The sequence below is a fragment of the Gobius niger genome (genome assembly GCF_951799975.1).
Source record: "Gobius niger genome assembly, chromosome: 10".
NCBI classification, from domain to species: domain Eukaryota; kingdom Metazoa; phylum Chordata; class Actinopteri; order Gobiiformes; family Gobiidae; genus Gobius; species Gobius niger.
The window spans coordinates 23,054,366-23,071,401 of NC_136861.1; the positions used below are offsets into that span (position 1 = coordinate 23,054,366).

The 17,036-nt window shown below is 45.0% G+C and overlaps 1 protein-coding gene across 1 annotated transcript in view; it reads right to left on the reverse strand.

Annotated features, from left to right (window-relative positions):
• prkcab (protein kinase C, alpha, b) overlaps positions 1–17,036 on the reverse strand; it is a 102,506-nt gene that overhangs the window by 60,679 nt on the left and 24,791 nt on the right. The window contains 1 exon segment of the mRNA XM_079563940.1: positions 1,103–1,185. Within this exon segment, the coding sequence (XP_079420066.1) occupies positions 1,103–1,185 (83 nt within the window).

A 17,036-nucleotide genomic window follows, 5' to 3' on the forward strand; every position in this document is an offset into this window, starting at 1 on the left:
TTAGTGGTTAATTAGACGGGCAATTGTACCAAGAATGTACAAATGTCACTCACAATAACAATATATGTATGGATGATTGTGGTTTATCTTTCAAAATGCCACAGTCTAGAGGCCACAGCAACAGCCATTTATATGTGATTCTTGGAGCTGATGTGACCAGAAAGTACCACATGACTCACTTACAACTCAGGCTGCCAAGTTGACATTTGTAACTATTCAGATGTAAATCAAAACAACAGAGCCAATCGAAAAGCGTAGTAAAGTTAACTTGCATTCTTTGCCGGCCAATTATAGAATGTCAATTATTTCATTCATTTATTTGTAAACAAATAAATGAATTAAATACAAGTGAGAGTGGACATGCCAAACCACAGTCTATCAAAAGCCTATACTGATGGGTTACAGATTAAAGGTGGAAAGCTAATAGAATAGATTAGGCAGTTTTACTACAGAAAATATTTTACCGCTTTCAGCATTTTTTGGCGGTGATAATAGAAAACTATCCATTATACAGTTTGGCAGAGCTAGAATATCACTTTGGCTTTTTGTTCTACTCAGAGTGTTTGGGATGGAAATACTTAAACGACAGTGGCGCAGATGGTAGAGCGGGTCGTCTCGTGATCGGAAGGTCCTGGAAGTGTACACTGTCGTTGTGTCCTTGGGCAAGACACTTCACCCACATTGCCCCCAGTGTCTGCGTACATTGGTGTATGAATGGGTGAGTGGATCCTTGCTGTAAAGTGCTTTGAGTGCCTAATGTAGGTGGAAAAGCGCTATATAAGTTGAGACCATTTACCATTTAAAAATCATTGTTATAGATATTGTTTTGCCTTTCAATGCTTGTCCGATACAAAGTAAATTGCAACTTTGCACACCGAGTGTTGCCTCATAAATATTTGACTCTACAAGAACCACAAGGCCTAGATTAAGTCCAGAATAAACCTGGTCTAAAATATACCTAAATTCTGTCTAAATGCATTACTCAAGAGCATTTACACCTTATGTACTGTCTGCTAACATCATGTCATATTTTCAGCTTTTACTGTTAGGTGCCTACATCATTGCACTGATTGTAAAGAATTGTAAAACATGAATCACTTACATCTGTGTCGGGGCCCTTGTCAGCTCCGGGACACGAGAAGCCGACAAACTCATGGCACCTCTTGTGAACCACAAAACAGCACACTGCAAGAAAGAAAGCGAGAGTTAGAGAGACGGTGAAGTTTATGTCACGCCACTGTCAGCAAGTAGGACATTTCATCTTCATGCCATTGTGAATAAGAGCAAGCCTTTTAGGAAAAATCAAATGTATCCTGCTATGATGTGAGTTTACAACATAGAGACACTCAGAATGACGTTAAAAGGCAGCATAGGCTTATAGTTTATCATCATCAATCATCCTCAAAGTGAACTGACGAGTCGCGGTGCGGCGTGGAGCCAAATTCAGGGAGACAGACACGTGCGCGCCCACGGTCACGCCTACACAAATGCCACTCCAATATCGAATATATTGAGATGATGCGTCAGCCCTCATGCAATCTGGTAAAACATTACTTATCCCGAATTACATTGTTTTCTTTTTACAGTATATTTTGACTCATTCTGTCTGCTGGGCTCATTGTCACGCCAGCTGCTCATCTCTGTGTACATGCTTGTGTGCAATTGTCTTGGAGTTTGCCGTCCTATTCACAAGTTGCCAGACAATCTGACCACCGATAATTCGACAAGTGGAGGGGCGTTCGCAGACGAGGCCAATAAACAGCGAGGGAAACAGCGGGGGGTCCAACTGTCCGAATTGCCAGTGTTTGAGCTAGATCCATTTCGGTAGCATCGTTGCCATCTTTAGAGATTCTGTTGTGTTAAAATCTTACTATGTGTTATATTAATAGTACAATATATCGCCAAAGCAGCTATCGCAATATTGGGGGGTGGAATATCCATATTGCAGGAAACCACAATAAACCGAGGTCTTCATCAAATGTTTTAGCTAACATAGCTTTAAACAGGAGCTTAACTTCTAGTCATATTTTTCCAAATTCAGTTTCATTTTTGCCTTGTCCATCCATCCATTTTCTTCCGCTTTATCCGGGGCCGGGTCGCGGGGGCAGCAGTCTCAGCAGAGATGCCCAAACTTCCCGATCCACACACACCTCCTCCAGCTGTTCTGGGGGGACCCCGAGGCGACACCAGGCCAGCTCGGAGACATAGTCCCACCACCGTGTCCTGGGCCTTCCACGAGGCCTTGTCCCACTAGGACATGCCTGGAACACCTCCCGCGGGAGGCGACCAGGAGGCATCCGAAACAGATGCCCGAGCCACCTCAGCTGGCTCCTTTCGACGTGAAGGAGCAGCGACTCTACTCTGAGCTCCTCCCGGGTAACTGAGCTCCTCACCCGATCTCGGAGGGTGCGCCCAGCCACCCTGCGAAGGAAACTCATTTCGGCCGCTTGTATTCGCGATCTTGTCCTTTCGGTCATTACCCAAATCTCATGACCATAGGTGAGGGTGGGAACGTAGATCAATCGGTAAATCGAGAGCTTTGCCCTCCGACTCAGCTCCCTCTTCACCACGACAGACCGATACAGCGACCGCATCACTGCTGACGCCGCACCGATCCGTCTATCGATCTCACGCTCCATCCGTCCCTCACTCGTGAACAAGACCCCGAGATACTTAAACTCCTCCACTTGAGGCAAGGACTCCCCACCGACCTGAAGAGGGGAAGCCACCTTTTTCCGGTGGAGAACCATGGCCTCGGATTTGGAGGTGCTGATCCTCATCCCGGCCGCTACACACTCGGCTGCAAACCGCCCCAGTGCGTGCTGAAGGTCCTGGTTCGTTGAAGCCATCGGAACAACATCGTCCGCAAACAGCAGAGATGAGACTCTGAGGCTCCCAAACCGGACACCCTCCGGCCCCTGGCTGCGCCTAGAAATTCTGTCCATAAAAGTAATGAACAGAACCGGTGACAAAGGGCAGCCCTGGCGGAGACCAACACGCACCGGGAACAGGTCTGACTTACTGCCGGCAATGCGAACCAAGCTCCTGCTGCGGTCATACAGGGAACGGACAGCCCTTAACAGAGGGCCCCGGACCCCATACTCCCGGAGCACCCCCCACAGGGCACCACGAGGGACGCGGTCGAACGCTTTCTCCAGATCCACAAAACACATGTGGACTGGTTGGGCGAACTCCCACGAACCCTCGAGTACCCGATGAAGGGTATAGAGTTGGTCCAGTGTGCCACGACCAGGACGAAAACCGCATTGTTCCTCCTGGATCCGAGGTTCAACTATCGGCCGGATCCTCCTCTCCAGCACCCCGGAATAGACCTTACCGGGGAGGCTAAGGAGGGTGATTCCTCTGTAATTGGAACACACCCTCCGATCCCCCTTTTTAAAGAGAGGGACCACCACCCCGGTCTGCCAATCCAGAGGCACTGTCCCCGACCGCCACGCGATGTTGCAGAGACGTGTCAGCCAAGACAGTCCTACAACATCCAGAGACTTAAGGTACTCAGGGCGAATCTCATCCACCCCCGGAGCCTTGCCACCAAGGAGCTTTCTCACCACCTTGGTGACTTCAGCCCCGGTGATGGGCGAGCCCACCTCCGAGTCCCCAGCCTCTGCTTCCTCATTGGAAGACGTGACGACGGGATTGAGGAGGTCCTCGAAGTACTCCTTCCACCGCCCGACGACATCCCCAGTCGAGGTCAGCAGCCCCCCACCCGCACTGTAAACAGTGTTGGTGAAGCACTGCTTCCCCCTCCTGAGGCGCCGGATGGTTTGCCAGAATCTCTTCGAGGCCGACCGATAGTCTTCCTCCATGGCCTCCCCGAACTCCTCCCAGACCCGAGTTTTTGCCTCCGCAACCGCACGAGCCGCAGCACGCTTGGCCTGCCGGTACCTCTCAGCTGCCTCAGGAGTCCCACAAGCCAACAAGGCCAGGTAGGACTCCTTCTTCAGCTTGACGGCATCCCTTACTTCCGGGCGCCACCACCGGGTTCTGGGATTGCCGCCGCGACAGGCACCAGAGACCTTACGGCCACAACTACGAGCAGCCGCATCGACAATGGAGGAGGAGAACAGAGTCCACTCTGACTCCATGTCCCCCGCCTCCCCCGGAATCTGGGTGAAGCTCTTCCGGAGGTGGGAGTTGAAGACCCCACTGACAGAGGGATCCACCAGACGTTCCCAGCAGACCCTCACAACACGTTTGGGCCTGCCAGGTCTGACCGGCTTCCTCCCCTGCCAGCGGATCCAGCTCACCACCAGGTGGTGATCGGTTGACAGCTCAGCCCCTCTCTTCACCCGAGTGTCCGAGACACGCGGCCGGAGGTCAGACGACACAACTACAAAGTCGATCATCGACCTCCTGCCTAGGGTGTCCTGGTGCCACGTGCACTTATGGACACCCTTGTGCTCGAACATGGTGTTCGTTATGGACAAACTGTGACTAGCACAGAAGTCCAACAACAGAACACCACTCGGGTTCAGATCGGGGAGGCCGTTCTTCCCAATCACCCCCTCCCAGGTCTCACTGTCGTTACCCACATGGGCGTTGAAGTCCCCCAGCAGAACAATGGAGTCCCCAGTCGGAGCACTATCTAGTACCCCTCCCAGGGACTCCAAGAAGGCCGGGTACTCTGCACCGATGTTGGGCCCGTAGGCCGAAACAACGGTGAGAGACCTGTCCCCGACCCGAAGGCGTAGGGACGCGACCCTCTCGTCCACCGGGGTGAACTCCAACACGTGGCGGCTGAGCTGGGGGGATATGAGCAAACCCACCCCAGCCCGCCGCCTCTCCCCGCGGGCAACTCCAGAAAAATGGAGAGTCCAGCCTCTCTCCAGGAGTTGGGATCCGGAACCCAAGCTGTGCGTGGAGGTGAGCCCGACTATATCTAGTCGGTATCTCTCCACCTCCCGCACAAGCTCAGGCTCCTTCCCCCCCAGCGAGGTGACGTTCCATGTCCCGAACGCCAGAAGCTGTGCATGCGGACCAGGTCGTCGAGGCACCTGCCTCTGACTGCCACCCAGTCCTCTCCGCACCCGACCCCTACGGATCCCTCTGCGGGTGGTGGGTCCACAGGAGGGCGGGCCCACGTCGTCCCTTCGGGCTGGGCCCGGCCGGGCCCCGTGGGCAGAGACCCGGCCACCAGACGCTCGCGTTCGGGCCCCAACCCCAGGTCTGGCTCCAGGGTGGGGCCCCGGCTGCGCCATGCCGGGCGACGTCACGGTCCTTGTATAGTGTACGTCCATGGGGGTCTTCTGAACTGCTCTTCGTCTGACCCGTCACCTCGGACCTGTTTGCCATGGGAGACCCTACCAGGGGCATAAAGCCCCAGACAACATAGCTCCTCGGATCATTCGGGCACTCAAACAACCCCACCACGTTAAGGTAGCAGTTCATGGGGTAGCCTTGTCCTTATTTAGGATTTGTTAAAGTCTTGACATGAAAACAAATTGCATACACTTTGTTTGTTCAATCTTGCAGACAGATCTAGAATATCAATATTTTCTCTCATATTGCCTCTTTGGCAGCACGGCGGGTTACGTGTCTTGGACAAGGACACAACAACAAAATGCTCTGGTCAGGTTTGGGATCGAATTAGGTCAAATCGGCAAAAGCTCTATAGTACACAACTGCCATCCCAAAGTATATTTGCAAAAGGGATTTTTTTAAAATTTTGTATCATTGTATGGCGCTAGAAAAAGCTTATTTGACATAATGATGCATGCAGACTGCCCTAAATGAGTCAATGAGTCCAGGGTTGTGGTGAGTTTCCAAAATGTGTAGCACAAGGTTTAACAGTTAAAAAAAAGCGTACCACACCATGATTCACAATCTCACACAAGGAGACATGATTTGCTGCAGTAACCTTGGGAAACCCGAAAGGAGAATCTACAAGTCCTCCCATTGCTACAACGGCTGCTCTTTTTCAACAAAAACCTCTGACAACCTCGAACTTTAAAGGTCCTTGGGATTTCTTACAGTAGAAATGAAAATGATGCATGAGTCTATAAGAAATCTCTACTTTTTTTTAAATTAGCTACACAAAATGACAGCAGGGGGTGTGAGTCTACATCTGGAATGAAAAACAAAACTATTCAGAACATGCCACAAATAAAGGCTGCTAACTTGTAATGTGTTGTGTACAACTGATAACGTGAACTAACATGATCAGAAGGTCTCGGATTGTAAAGCTTCATGTACTATTGTATCTTGTCTTTGAGAGTGTAAGGCCCCGATCTTATATTTCGAAACGCAGCCTATAAACTAGACTTTGGCGCTGACTTGGGGCGCTCTGTGAAATCTCCAGCTTCAGACTTGTGGTTGTGGGCTGGACAGACACCCTTGGAGAGCGAATGGTGATGTTACATAAAATAGTGGTCCCTCCCCAAGCTTTTCCCTCCAGACCAACGTACGGACTTAAATATTTCCTGCATACTGGTGTTTTGATCATGTTTCTGCGGCGTGCACAGTCCACCAACTCCAGAGCGGGTGGACAGTGTTTAACTCACAGTGGGATAAATATAGTTTGTAGTTTGTCCACCATAAAAGTCTACAAGTTGACAGAAATAGGTTACATGAGATGAGAAGATGCTGCAAATGCAAAGCAGCGGATTTAACAAGTATGTGCATGAAAGATACCGGGCTCGCCTGGACCAACGCTGTTGTTGCACCAGACAGAAGAAGATTATTCAATAGATATAACCTGTAAATCACGAGCCGTCGCTGCCTTTTCAGCAAACATGCGAGCGTGGGGCGGTCCATTACATTAAAGCAGTACAAAGTAAAGTAAAGAAAGTGGATGTTGTAAGCTGGCGTAAACTATGAATGCGTCTCTGTTGAACATGAGAGTAGTTGACCTATTGTCACGGCTAACTTTTTTTCCTTAAAGCAGTACAAAGTAACTTGTTGACCTTAATAAATCCTTTTCGTAGTCCCGCTGGGGGTAATACAAGCGTTAATGGGATGATTGAGGGGTCTTTCATCTCTCCCTGGTGTCTCTGCCAGAAAACCACAATTGCAACTTTCCTGCCTCCGGGTTGGAGTCACCAATACACACTAATAGAATCATGAAAAAGAAGCTAACAGGCAAAGCTAATACTGGGCAAGCACCACTTAAAAATGATTTACAGCCAAGTTTGAGTGAAAAAAAAGATCTCCATTGTGTAATTGGATGTACAATATCCCTCTCTCCCTTTGTGTTTTCTGTCAGTGTAGTATTTACTCTCACGAACAATGAATGAGTAAAAAACCATAACATGCTACGACACCTGCAGTGGCGCTTATGGCCTCTAGGGGCATGAGTTACTTAGTACTGTTTTAATACATATGTCGGGCAAAACAATGCTCCACTCGTTGAGCTCCATGAGGGGAGTGCCCAGCTCATAAGCACACGTTCATAACATTGATTCTGACCCTCGTCTTTCTTTATTCTTTATTTTGACTGGGCACCCACTGGGAAAAACATAAATCGGCGCTTATGTTTTTGATGAAGGAAAAACGTTATAGCAAGGATTAAAGCAGTATTTTGCGACCTTGCCAGAATTGAAATGTTTGAAAACCCTGGTACCTGGATTGTTTCAAGAGAAATCAACTGAATAAGCTACTGTATATAAAGAGTAAAATAAATCTTGCTGATTAATGATTAGTGTCACAGCACTGATGTCCCTAAAGGCAAATCCACAAACTGTTCCCGTTTTCACATATTCATAAAGTTGTTTTTTTCTTCTTCACAGCCTACTTATAATACATGAATCATGATTGAAATGACGTCCAATGTTCAATCTCCCTCTGAGTCCCCCATTCACACTCGCCCACCCTGACGCTGACCTCACACAAGCTACTGCCCACTGTTGCTATGGCGAACGCTCCCCGCACTTACCCCAGGAAAAAAGATGATGGGCTAATAATGAATAGGATACAGGGCAAAGATGAAGATTCAAGTAAGTCGACCCCAAACTTACACAAAAGCGATAAAGGAATTTCACATTGGCTGCAATCCTCAGCATCCTCCTCAATCTGGAAAATGTCATCGAGCTACATGTGCACCACTAATAAAAAGGCTTAGATTTGTACTGCGCTTTGGTAGCTTGAAGTGACAAGTTTCTCATTGTGCTAGACCTTCGCAAGAAGTGGGCCACTGTACCATTTACAGGGGGGTCACAGGTTTTGGAAATACTGTGATATTAAATTATTTTGGTATAAAGGGGGCAGTAGCAGTCCACAGCATTCATTTGGGAATCAGAAGGTCCATCTCCAGCCTGAGCGCATGCTGTCCTTGAATAACGCGCCGCCAATGCCCACTCCGGTCACAGTTCATTGAAATCACTGTAAAAACAATTATTTATATATGAATTATTATTATCGAGCAAACCACAGTTTAAGTTCCAAAATCAAATTTAAGAGTGTGGGCTGAAGAAGTTTGCTTTTCATAAGCAGCAGTAAAATGAAACATGAGAACACAGGGGTAATTAGCCGTGTTTTGAAGCTGTTGTGGCGAATGCACCTTTTTTTACGTGTGTAGAGCCTCTTAAGGAGCAGCAGCAGAAGTGAACTACTGACACACTGCAGCATCTGGGATATTATGATTAATTACTACGAGCTTCATCGCAACAAACTAATTACATAACTATGGAGAAGAGGGGCTTGGTTTGCACAGAGCAGCTTAACACAGTTACACAAGCTCAGTTATGTCTGCACTGACTGCATGGTTCGATAGTATATGCGTCATTTTCACAGGTCTTACAGTACTCAAGATGCATAGTATTTAATTTAATTTTTTCATTGGTATTTTGTAAGATGAAATTCTGTCAAAGGGTTTGTTAGGTACAATGCATACTATCAATAAAACTTGAATAACAAATAAGTTGATAGTTTAAAGATAACAACTTTGTGTTGTTTTATACAATATCCACCCGAAGACAAAACGCTTTTAATTTCAGAAACTTTGTCTGAAGACACGGAGCCAGCTCAGCAAATGTGTGCGTCCACATGAAGTCTGTGATTCATCCACCAGGCCTGTGTGTGGCGCTGTGACGCAACCACAGAAAATAGAACAAGATGTAGAGAAAATGAAAGGGATTCATGTAGTTACGAGCTTATTCTTCAGACGCAACGGGACTAAAGTCGACAAACCTTTCAGTGACCAGACTTTTACTGTCAGTCCCAAAACAGAATGGAAGCTAACTCTGCCATGTTTAACTACTTGTCACCTGTGCCTCGTGGACCCTGGTGGAGCATAGAGGAGTGAGGTAAAACTCATTATACAGTCAGTAGAATATGCATAACAGACACCACTCTGGCGCTGTGACGTCATCGTTTTAGTAAAGGTTGCAAAGACGCTGTTACAATGGAGCCACGTAAACTGCCTTTTGAGATCTTTCCACTCTGGGACCTGGTTTGGAAAATGTTCATTTACAGATCGCTTAAAACGCCGGTTTCTTGGGGATGATTTTTGCGTTTGGTCCTGAGCTTGACTTTGTGTGGACAGAGTATGTTAAGGGAAACACTCTTGGCCCCAGAAGAGACATCACTTTACTTATTTTTAGCAGTAGAGGTATACCTGAGCCCCTGGAGGAAACCCATGTAAACATAAGACTGAGATGAGCCTGGGAACAGAACCTGTGACCTTCTTACTAGTATACTGACTTGAATAAATAATGAAAATGTTTTTAATTGTATCTTTTGTTTTATGTATATTTTATAAGAATTAAGTAATAATAAGTAACTTGACTACTTTGCCTGTGTCCATTCTGCGGGCCTCTCTCGACTGTGTGTTGACTGATATTGGTGATATTGGTAACCTGTTTATTCCATGGCTAATAGATTGACGTGGTGATGCCGGGCTGAGGAAAAGCACACAGCAGTGGGAGAGGCCTGGACGCCTGCGGGGCCCGACCCACTCAAACGCACTCAATTGATCCAGGTCCCAGAGAGACCGCACAAAGGAGCACCTCTACTTTGACAACAAGTCTGCAGGAGCAACGTGTGAGTGAGTGTGAGTTGACTTAGCAACCAGTGAGTTTACTGCCATTTCACAAATATACAAAGAGGGGAACATAATGCAGGGATTTTTTTGTCTGAATGTAGTGGAACATACTGTGTTTGAATGGTCTAATATTTCGGTAATATCGCAATTTTCAAAGACAGTTGTAATGGACGGCTTCTGATCCCATCAGATCTCGGAAACTAAGCAGGGTTAGGTCTGGCTAGTACCTGGATGAGAGGCTGTGGTCTGTGTGCTGTGCCTTCTCAATGCATTTCATATGTTTTACTTTCTTGGTTACAATAATCAAATAATATTAGTAAATGAGAGAGGTGGGTAAGAAAGTAGTTGCGTTGTTGCCAGTCTACAACAAAAGTGCAAACATATCACTTAATTTCATCTTTTTAATAGTCACTCCGCAAGATTTTTTTTTCATAACCGACAGTTTTGGCAGGTTTCAAGTGGTTTCTTTCCACTGCAAACTCAATATTGCACTTTAGCATATCTAAATAACAATTTCAATATTACCTGGGGGTCACCTCTAGTGCTACCTGTTATAGTTTCTTATCTTTGTCCCTTTTGACCTTTACTGACTTTAGTTATCACAAACTTGAACGTATGAAACATGCATGATATTAGTTGAGCTCAGACTGGGGGAAATCGAACAAAAAACGCAGCTCTTGTTGAAGAAGATTCAGTCTTTCCGATGGTTAGGCAGAGGAGGGGCTGGAAGGGCAGGGGTGGGGGAGGTGTATTGTCCTCCTGGTTATTTTTAGGCACGATTCTGGCCAAGGCTGGAACAATATGTCCTGATGCCCAGCGTGGAGCAGAAACAAGGGAAGACATTTCTTCCTCCACCTGGCCAGTTGGACGCTATAAATACATCACACGTGCACCACCGCAAAGACTCCCTGTGCCATAGCCGAGGCCAGGGCTGGTGAATGATGAATGAAAAGCATGGGTCGTCACCAAAAGCAGTGAACAACATACAACAGTGCGATGGAAAAAGCTGACACATGACCAGCGAACAGAATGGTTCACATATGTGAGCTGTAGCCCTGCGTCAAGTTCTCGTCAAAATTTGATGAAGTTCAAAGGTCAAGCCCAGAGAAACCATATCTGTGTCTTGTTTACAATCACTGCTCTTCCACTGGCCTTTAGCTGCCTCGCCCACACTTGCTCTTAAAGATAAGCGACAGCTCAGAGGCATTTTGCATAATCATGCTACATTCACATCCAGAATATAATAAAAGAAATAATCTACCAACATGCTGTAAAGAAAAAAATAATATTGGTTGTTATAGGTCAACTACAAGGTTGTATTGAAACCATAATTTTGCCAGGCAAGGCAAACTCTTAATATTCTGTGAAAAAAAGGAATCAGAGGACAGAGCAACAGCACATACTTCAGCAGACTTAACTCAACATTAATTACAAGTGAACGAAGTTATTGTGTTTTTTTTTACTCATGAACTGTCCGTGAGAGTAAATACTACGCTGACAAAATTGACGAAGGGAGAGAGGGATATTGTACATTGTGCCACAACTCACAATGGATACAGTGGAGATCCTTTTTTTCACTCAAACTTAGCTGTAAACACTGCTAAAGCTAGCCCACAGTTAGCTTTGCCCATTAGTCTGTTAGCTTCTTCTTTGTGATTCTATTAGTGTGTATTGCGCCTCCGACCCGGAGCAGGGAAGTTGCAAGCATGGTTTTCTGGACAGAGACACCGGGGAAAATGAAAGATCCCCCCAATCATCCCATTAACACTGGTATTACCCCCCCCCTACATAAGGATTTATTAAGGTAAACTTTGTTTTTCTTTCTATCTGAATAAATACCCTACAGTGTGAGAGTATTCAAATGGTGCACTACCGATAAATACATGAGAAGAAACTCGTGGAAGCCAAGATTTGCTGTAAGAAATCAGATAGTCCTTATTTTATAATAATTAAGGCTTCACGTCACATTTAAGCTTTTTATCGCAAAATCAGTCGCTTCATTTACATACTGGTGGTCATGGGAATCAGCACATTCACACACCACCTTTAACACAGCCATGGAAGGTAAAGAGTTTTGCCCAAGGACCAGGTAACAGCGTGTTCCGCTTGGAGCTGGGATCGAAGTTAAACCTGCAATAAGACGACAACCACCTAAAGTAAGACACCTGTCCAACAGTATGGACCTGATGCATGAGCTACAATGGAGTCAATAGAACACGCTTTGTGCTCAAATGGCAGGTACATCTTGACACCATCTTTCTGACAGCACCTCATTCAGATCAAAAGCTTTACATCACACACAGCATCTTCATGACAACCCACTGACTTAGTGCTGTGACCTCTGCCCTTGATCGCACTGAGTGACAGATCAGAGATTTCCAAAGCCACAAGGTCACATGACCCATAACAAACAGTCCGCTCTGGAGACTGCAGCTGACAGATGGCGGCGAGACAGTCGGACTCTCTCTTAAGTAAAGAGAATATGTGGCAATGTTATGTATTTTTTTGGAACAGAAATAGCAGGTTTCAAATCTTTTACTTCAGTTCAGTATTTTTCACTAAATGGAAACGTTTCATGGCATTGTCTCTTAAAATGAAACAATAAATCCCTTCTTGATAGTCCTTACCTTAGGACACATGCAGAAGCCTTTCCAGATTCTTTTGATGGACAGATTTCACATGTTTTACAGACTCTGCTCTTGAACAATAGCAGAACGTATTAAGTGAATGTACCTTGTGTGATTTGTGTGTTTGTGTGTAGATGGAGACTCGAACAGAGTCTGTTCAACACATATTGTTCAGACATATAGAGCATGCTATTGGCCCATGAATGAGTGGGATGTACTGATGGGCATAACGAGGAGGGTGAAAAGACTGAACAGAAAAGAGCTGTTCAGTGCTAGAAGAGAAAGAATAGACGATGAAAGATTTAAAAGTCCCATACTGTCCTTGTGCATCCTGCAAAAATAGCAGAAAGTTCCCCAGATCTCTGTTTGTGTTCACTATTAGCATAAACTAGAGCTAGAGAATCCAATGTTTATGTTCTTTATGCATATATGAGAAATTATGCAATGTGTGCACGGGAAATGGGGAGGGGGAAGCGCGGAACAGAGGAGGAAACGCCGCAGGGGAGTTTGTGGAAGCTGCTCACTGTCAAACAAAGCAGAAGCAAAAACACAAACTTATGCTGTTTTGTTGGCAAGTTTAGAGATCGCCAAAGCACAAAATGCAGCTTTACACTTTAAAAGCATGGAATGAGGCATGGTTTGAAGTCCAAGGTCAACATGACCTTGTCAGATTATATCACTGCTCGGTCTGACAGGCGACAGCTCTTAGCACCTTGGCTAAAGGCTACCTGTCCTGGGAGATCTGGGTCTAAATGCCTGAGAAAAGCTGTGAGTATAGCTATTTTTGTAATTCTCATAACATGAAAAAGATTACAATTAAATGCCAATTTCTTATGCTGTGGTGAACGCGCAAGTGTTACATTATTTGAAAATTCTTGATAATGACGTGATTTTTGACATAGAAAGGGTAATTATTAAGTGTCAAAAGTATTATTTGTCTGCAACTTGGACCAGTCGATGACTATGATCGATGAAACAATTAACATAACACCGTCTACATTCGTGTCAGCCCAAAGATACAGTATTGTTCAAAAAATGCTTCAAAATGTAAAGATTTGTGGGCACGTGACTATATGCAGTGTAAAAGTATTACTATTAAACTGTGCAAACGCTCTATGATCATGTAGCCCTGAGTTCCATCCCTATTTAGCAGCATTGTATGTATTAAAAACATCCACAGGAGACTGGATCAATTATCCCTAACGACAGGAGGGACTGTTTGGCTGCCAGACATCTCCGAGTCTCACCGGGGAATACAGATCCTGCCTTATGAATTAAACATGGTTCCTGACACACATACTGCCACATATTTTGGTGCATTACATGTGTTCTTTTCACAGGAGTGTCCAGCCATTTCGCGTCAATGCTCGGTGGTGAAATAGGTGCCAGGTATATTTAATAATAGTAATAGTAATAGTAATAGTAATAGGTTGACATTCCAGATCTTTTAATGCGTCCTCCAACGATCAGCAACGTGAATAAAGGTTAAGCTCTTCAATGTCAAATGAATGGCCAAAGCACACACCACATATGGCACACACATGAGCAGATGAAAACTGATCAGTATGTGATATTGCAAATCTGAAGCTAAACAAAATCAGTACTAAAGCGAGTCTATAAGGGGTCTAAAACAATTCTAAATTTGACTAAATTCCATCTAAACTGGGTGTAAAGCATGTCTCATAGATGCCCCTGAAGAAGCCCAAGTACAGCAGTTTGAGAACGACCTGTATTCATGGTAAAATACAGTATTCACATCAAGTGGGTCGACCAAGTTATTTTTACTAACTCTGTAATAGTCATCAGTTGTTTGGCAGAAAATATGTTCAAAACCAAAATGCAGCCTAATGCCAACATTCAAAGCTAACTTTGCCAAACAACGCTACTGTTTATTGGAAAGCGCCCCTCTGCTTATCCCACACTGAGCTTTCAAGTGATACACGAGATACCACGATCCAATGAAAAGACAAAGGCAAATTGAAAAGCACAAGTCGTGATGCGACCAGAATCGAACTTCGGGATGGGACACATTTATTTTCGATGTGAGCAACACCCATTGGCAGAATGCTCCCAAAGTCTCAAAGTTTTATGTTCATCATCATGCTCAAATGTGCCTTCATTCTTACTTTCTCCAAGTATTTCAGCCATAGGAATAACACTGCACAGACTGTCCTAAATATAACATATCCATAATGTTCTGCATTAGTGACCAAACCTGACCCACAGCACTTGAACATATGCCTAAGGACCATCAGCTCAAGTGATATGCAAATAATACAACTTGGCAGTCATAGACAGCGTAATACTCTTGAGCACTAAGGCTGTACATTATTAAACCCAGCTACAGTTGCTCTCCATTCCCATCACTTTCCCATGTTCATCTGCACTACATGCTGATTAGCGGTAGAAACATACAGCCCGTCTGATACATGTAATCCACACGACTCCTGCAACTTTTAACAGGCTGCTATGCTTTGTGTCGACATCCCTCTTTGATCTGTCTGAGAAACTTTGCACTTGCTGCTTTGGATAGAATTACAAAAAAGTTTCTTTCACAGACAAAGGGCACAAAGAAAAGATGTATCAAAACCATTAGTTGCGAATGTTTCAAAGATCGTAATTTTAGACTGAACGAAAACAGAAGCTACCGGGTTTGTGCGACCGCATGTTACACAGTTCTCCTTACATCAATACATCTGACAGTTCTTACATCAATACCAAGACATCTCTAATGGCAATTTACCATTTACTTACTCTAAGGTAGAACAATTTGCAAACAACTGAATGCTTTACACGCGTCGTGCTCAGAGTATAAAGCAGTGTTCAACAGTGGCTCAGCGGTGTCCACAGATCCAAAGTTCAGCGGTTCAAACCCCCGCTTTGGCTGGTGCCCTCTGTCCTCGGGCAAGACACTTCACCCACGTTGCCAATGTACAGTGCCTCTCGTTAGTATTCATACACCTTGAACTTTTGCACATTTTGTCATGTTTACAACCCTAAACATAAAGATTTTATTTTTATTTTTTTACTGAACGTTCACACACAAGTAACAGACAACTGTGAAGTGAAAGCAAAATGATACATGATTCTGTTAATTTTCAAAAAATAGAAAAATGAAAAGTGGGGCTTGCATAAGTATTCATACAGCATTTTCTGAGTGCATTAAATTGCCTTTAAAACATTTCTAATGACTCCAGAATGTTCACACCTTGGCCTAACGGTTAAATAGAGGCACCTGTGTGTAATCTACTCTCAGTATAATTACAGCTGTTCTTTCAGGCCCTCAGAGCTGTGGTCGGAGTGTGTTGGTCACTGAACAGCATAATGAAGGTCAAGGAGCACCAGAGAGGTCAGGGATAAAGCTGTGGAGAAGTTTAAAGCAGCCTTAAGTTATACAAAGATTTCCCAAGATTTGAACATCTCCCGGAGCAACTGTTCAATCCATTGTTCGGAAATGGAAAGAGTATAGCACCACTGCCAACTTACCAAGGCGTGGTCCTCCACCTAAAATATCAGAGCGAACAAGGAGAACACTGGTCAGAAAGGCAACCAAGAGCCCCATGATAACTCTGGAGGAACTGCGAAGTGCTGCTGCTGAGCTGGGGGAAATTGTACATGGGACAACTATAAGTCGTATTCTTCACAAATCTGGCCTTCATGGACGAGTGGCAAGAAGAAAGCCATTATTGAAAGGAGGCCATAAAAAAATCCCGTTTGAAGTTTGTAGGAGTCATATGGAGGACACAGCTCCATGTGGAAGAAGGAGCTTTGGTCAGATGAGACAAAAATTGAACTTTTTGGCCCAAATGCAAAACGTTATGTATGGAGCAAACCTAACACTGCTCATCGTCCTGAGTGCACCATCCCCAGTGTCAAATATACGGGGGGGAGCATCATGCTGTGGGGCTGCTTTTCCTCAGCGGGGACTGGGGAGATTGTGAGAATAGTTGGGAACATGGATGGAGCCAAATACAGAGACATTTTGGAGGAAAACCTGCTGGAGCCAGCAAGAGAACTGAGGCTGGGGCGGAGATTCACCTTCCAGCAGGACAATTACCCTAAACACAAAGCTAAATCTACAATGGAATGGTTTAAAGACAAACATATTAATGTGTTAGAATGGCCCAGTCAAAGTCCTGACCTAAATCCTATTGAAAATCTGTGGAAAGGTCTGAAAACTGCTGTTCACAAACGCTCTCCTTCAAATTTGACAGAGCTTGAGTTGTTTTGTAAAGAGGAATGGGCTAAAATGTCAGTTTCTACATGTGCAAATCTTGTACAGTCATACCCCAAGAGACTTGCTGCTGTTATTGCAGTAAAAGGGGGTTCCACAAAGTATTAATTCATGCTGTATGAATACTTATGCAAGTCCCACTTTTCACTTTTCTATTTAAAAAAAAATTAACAGAATC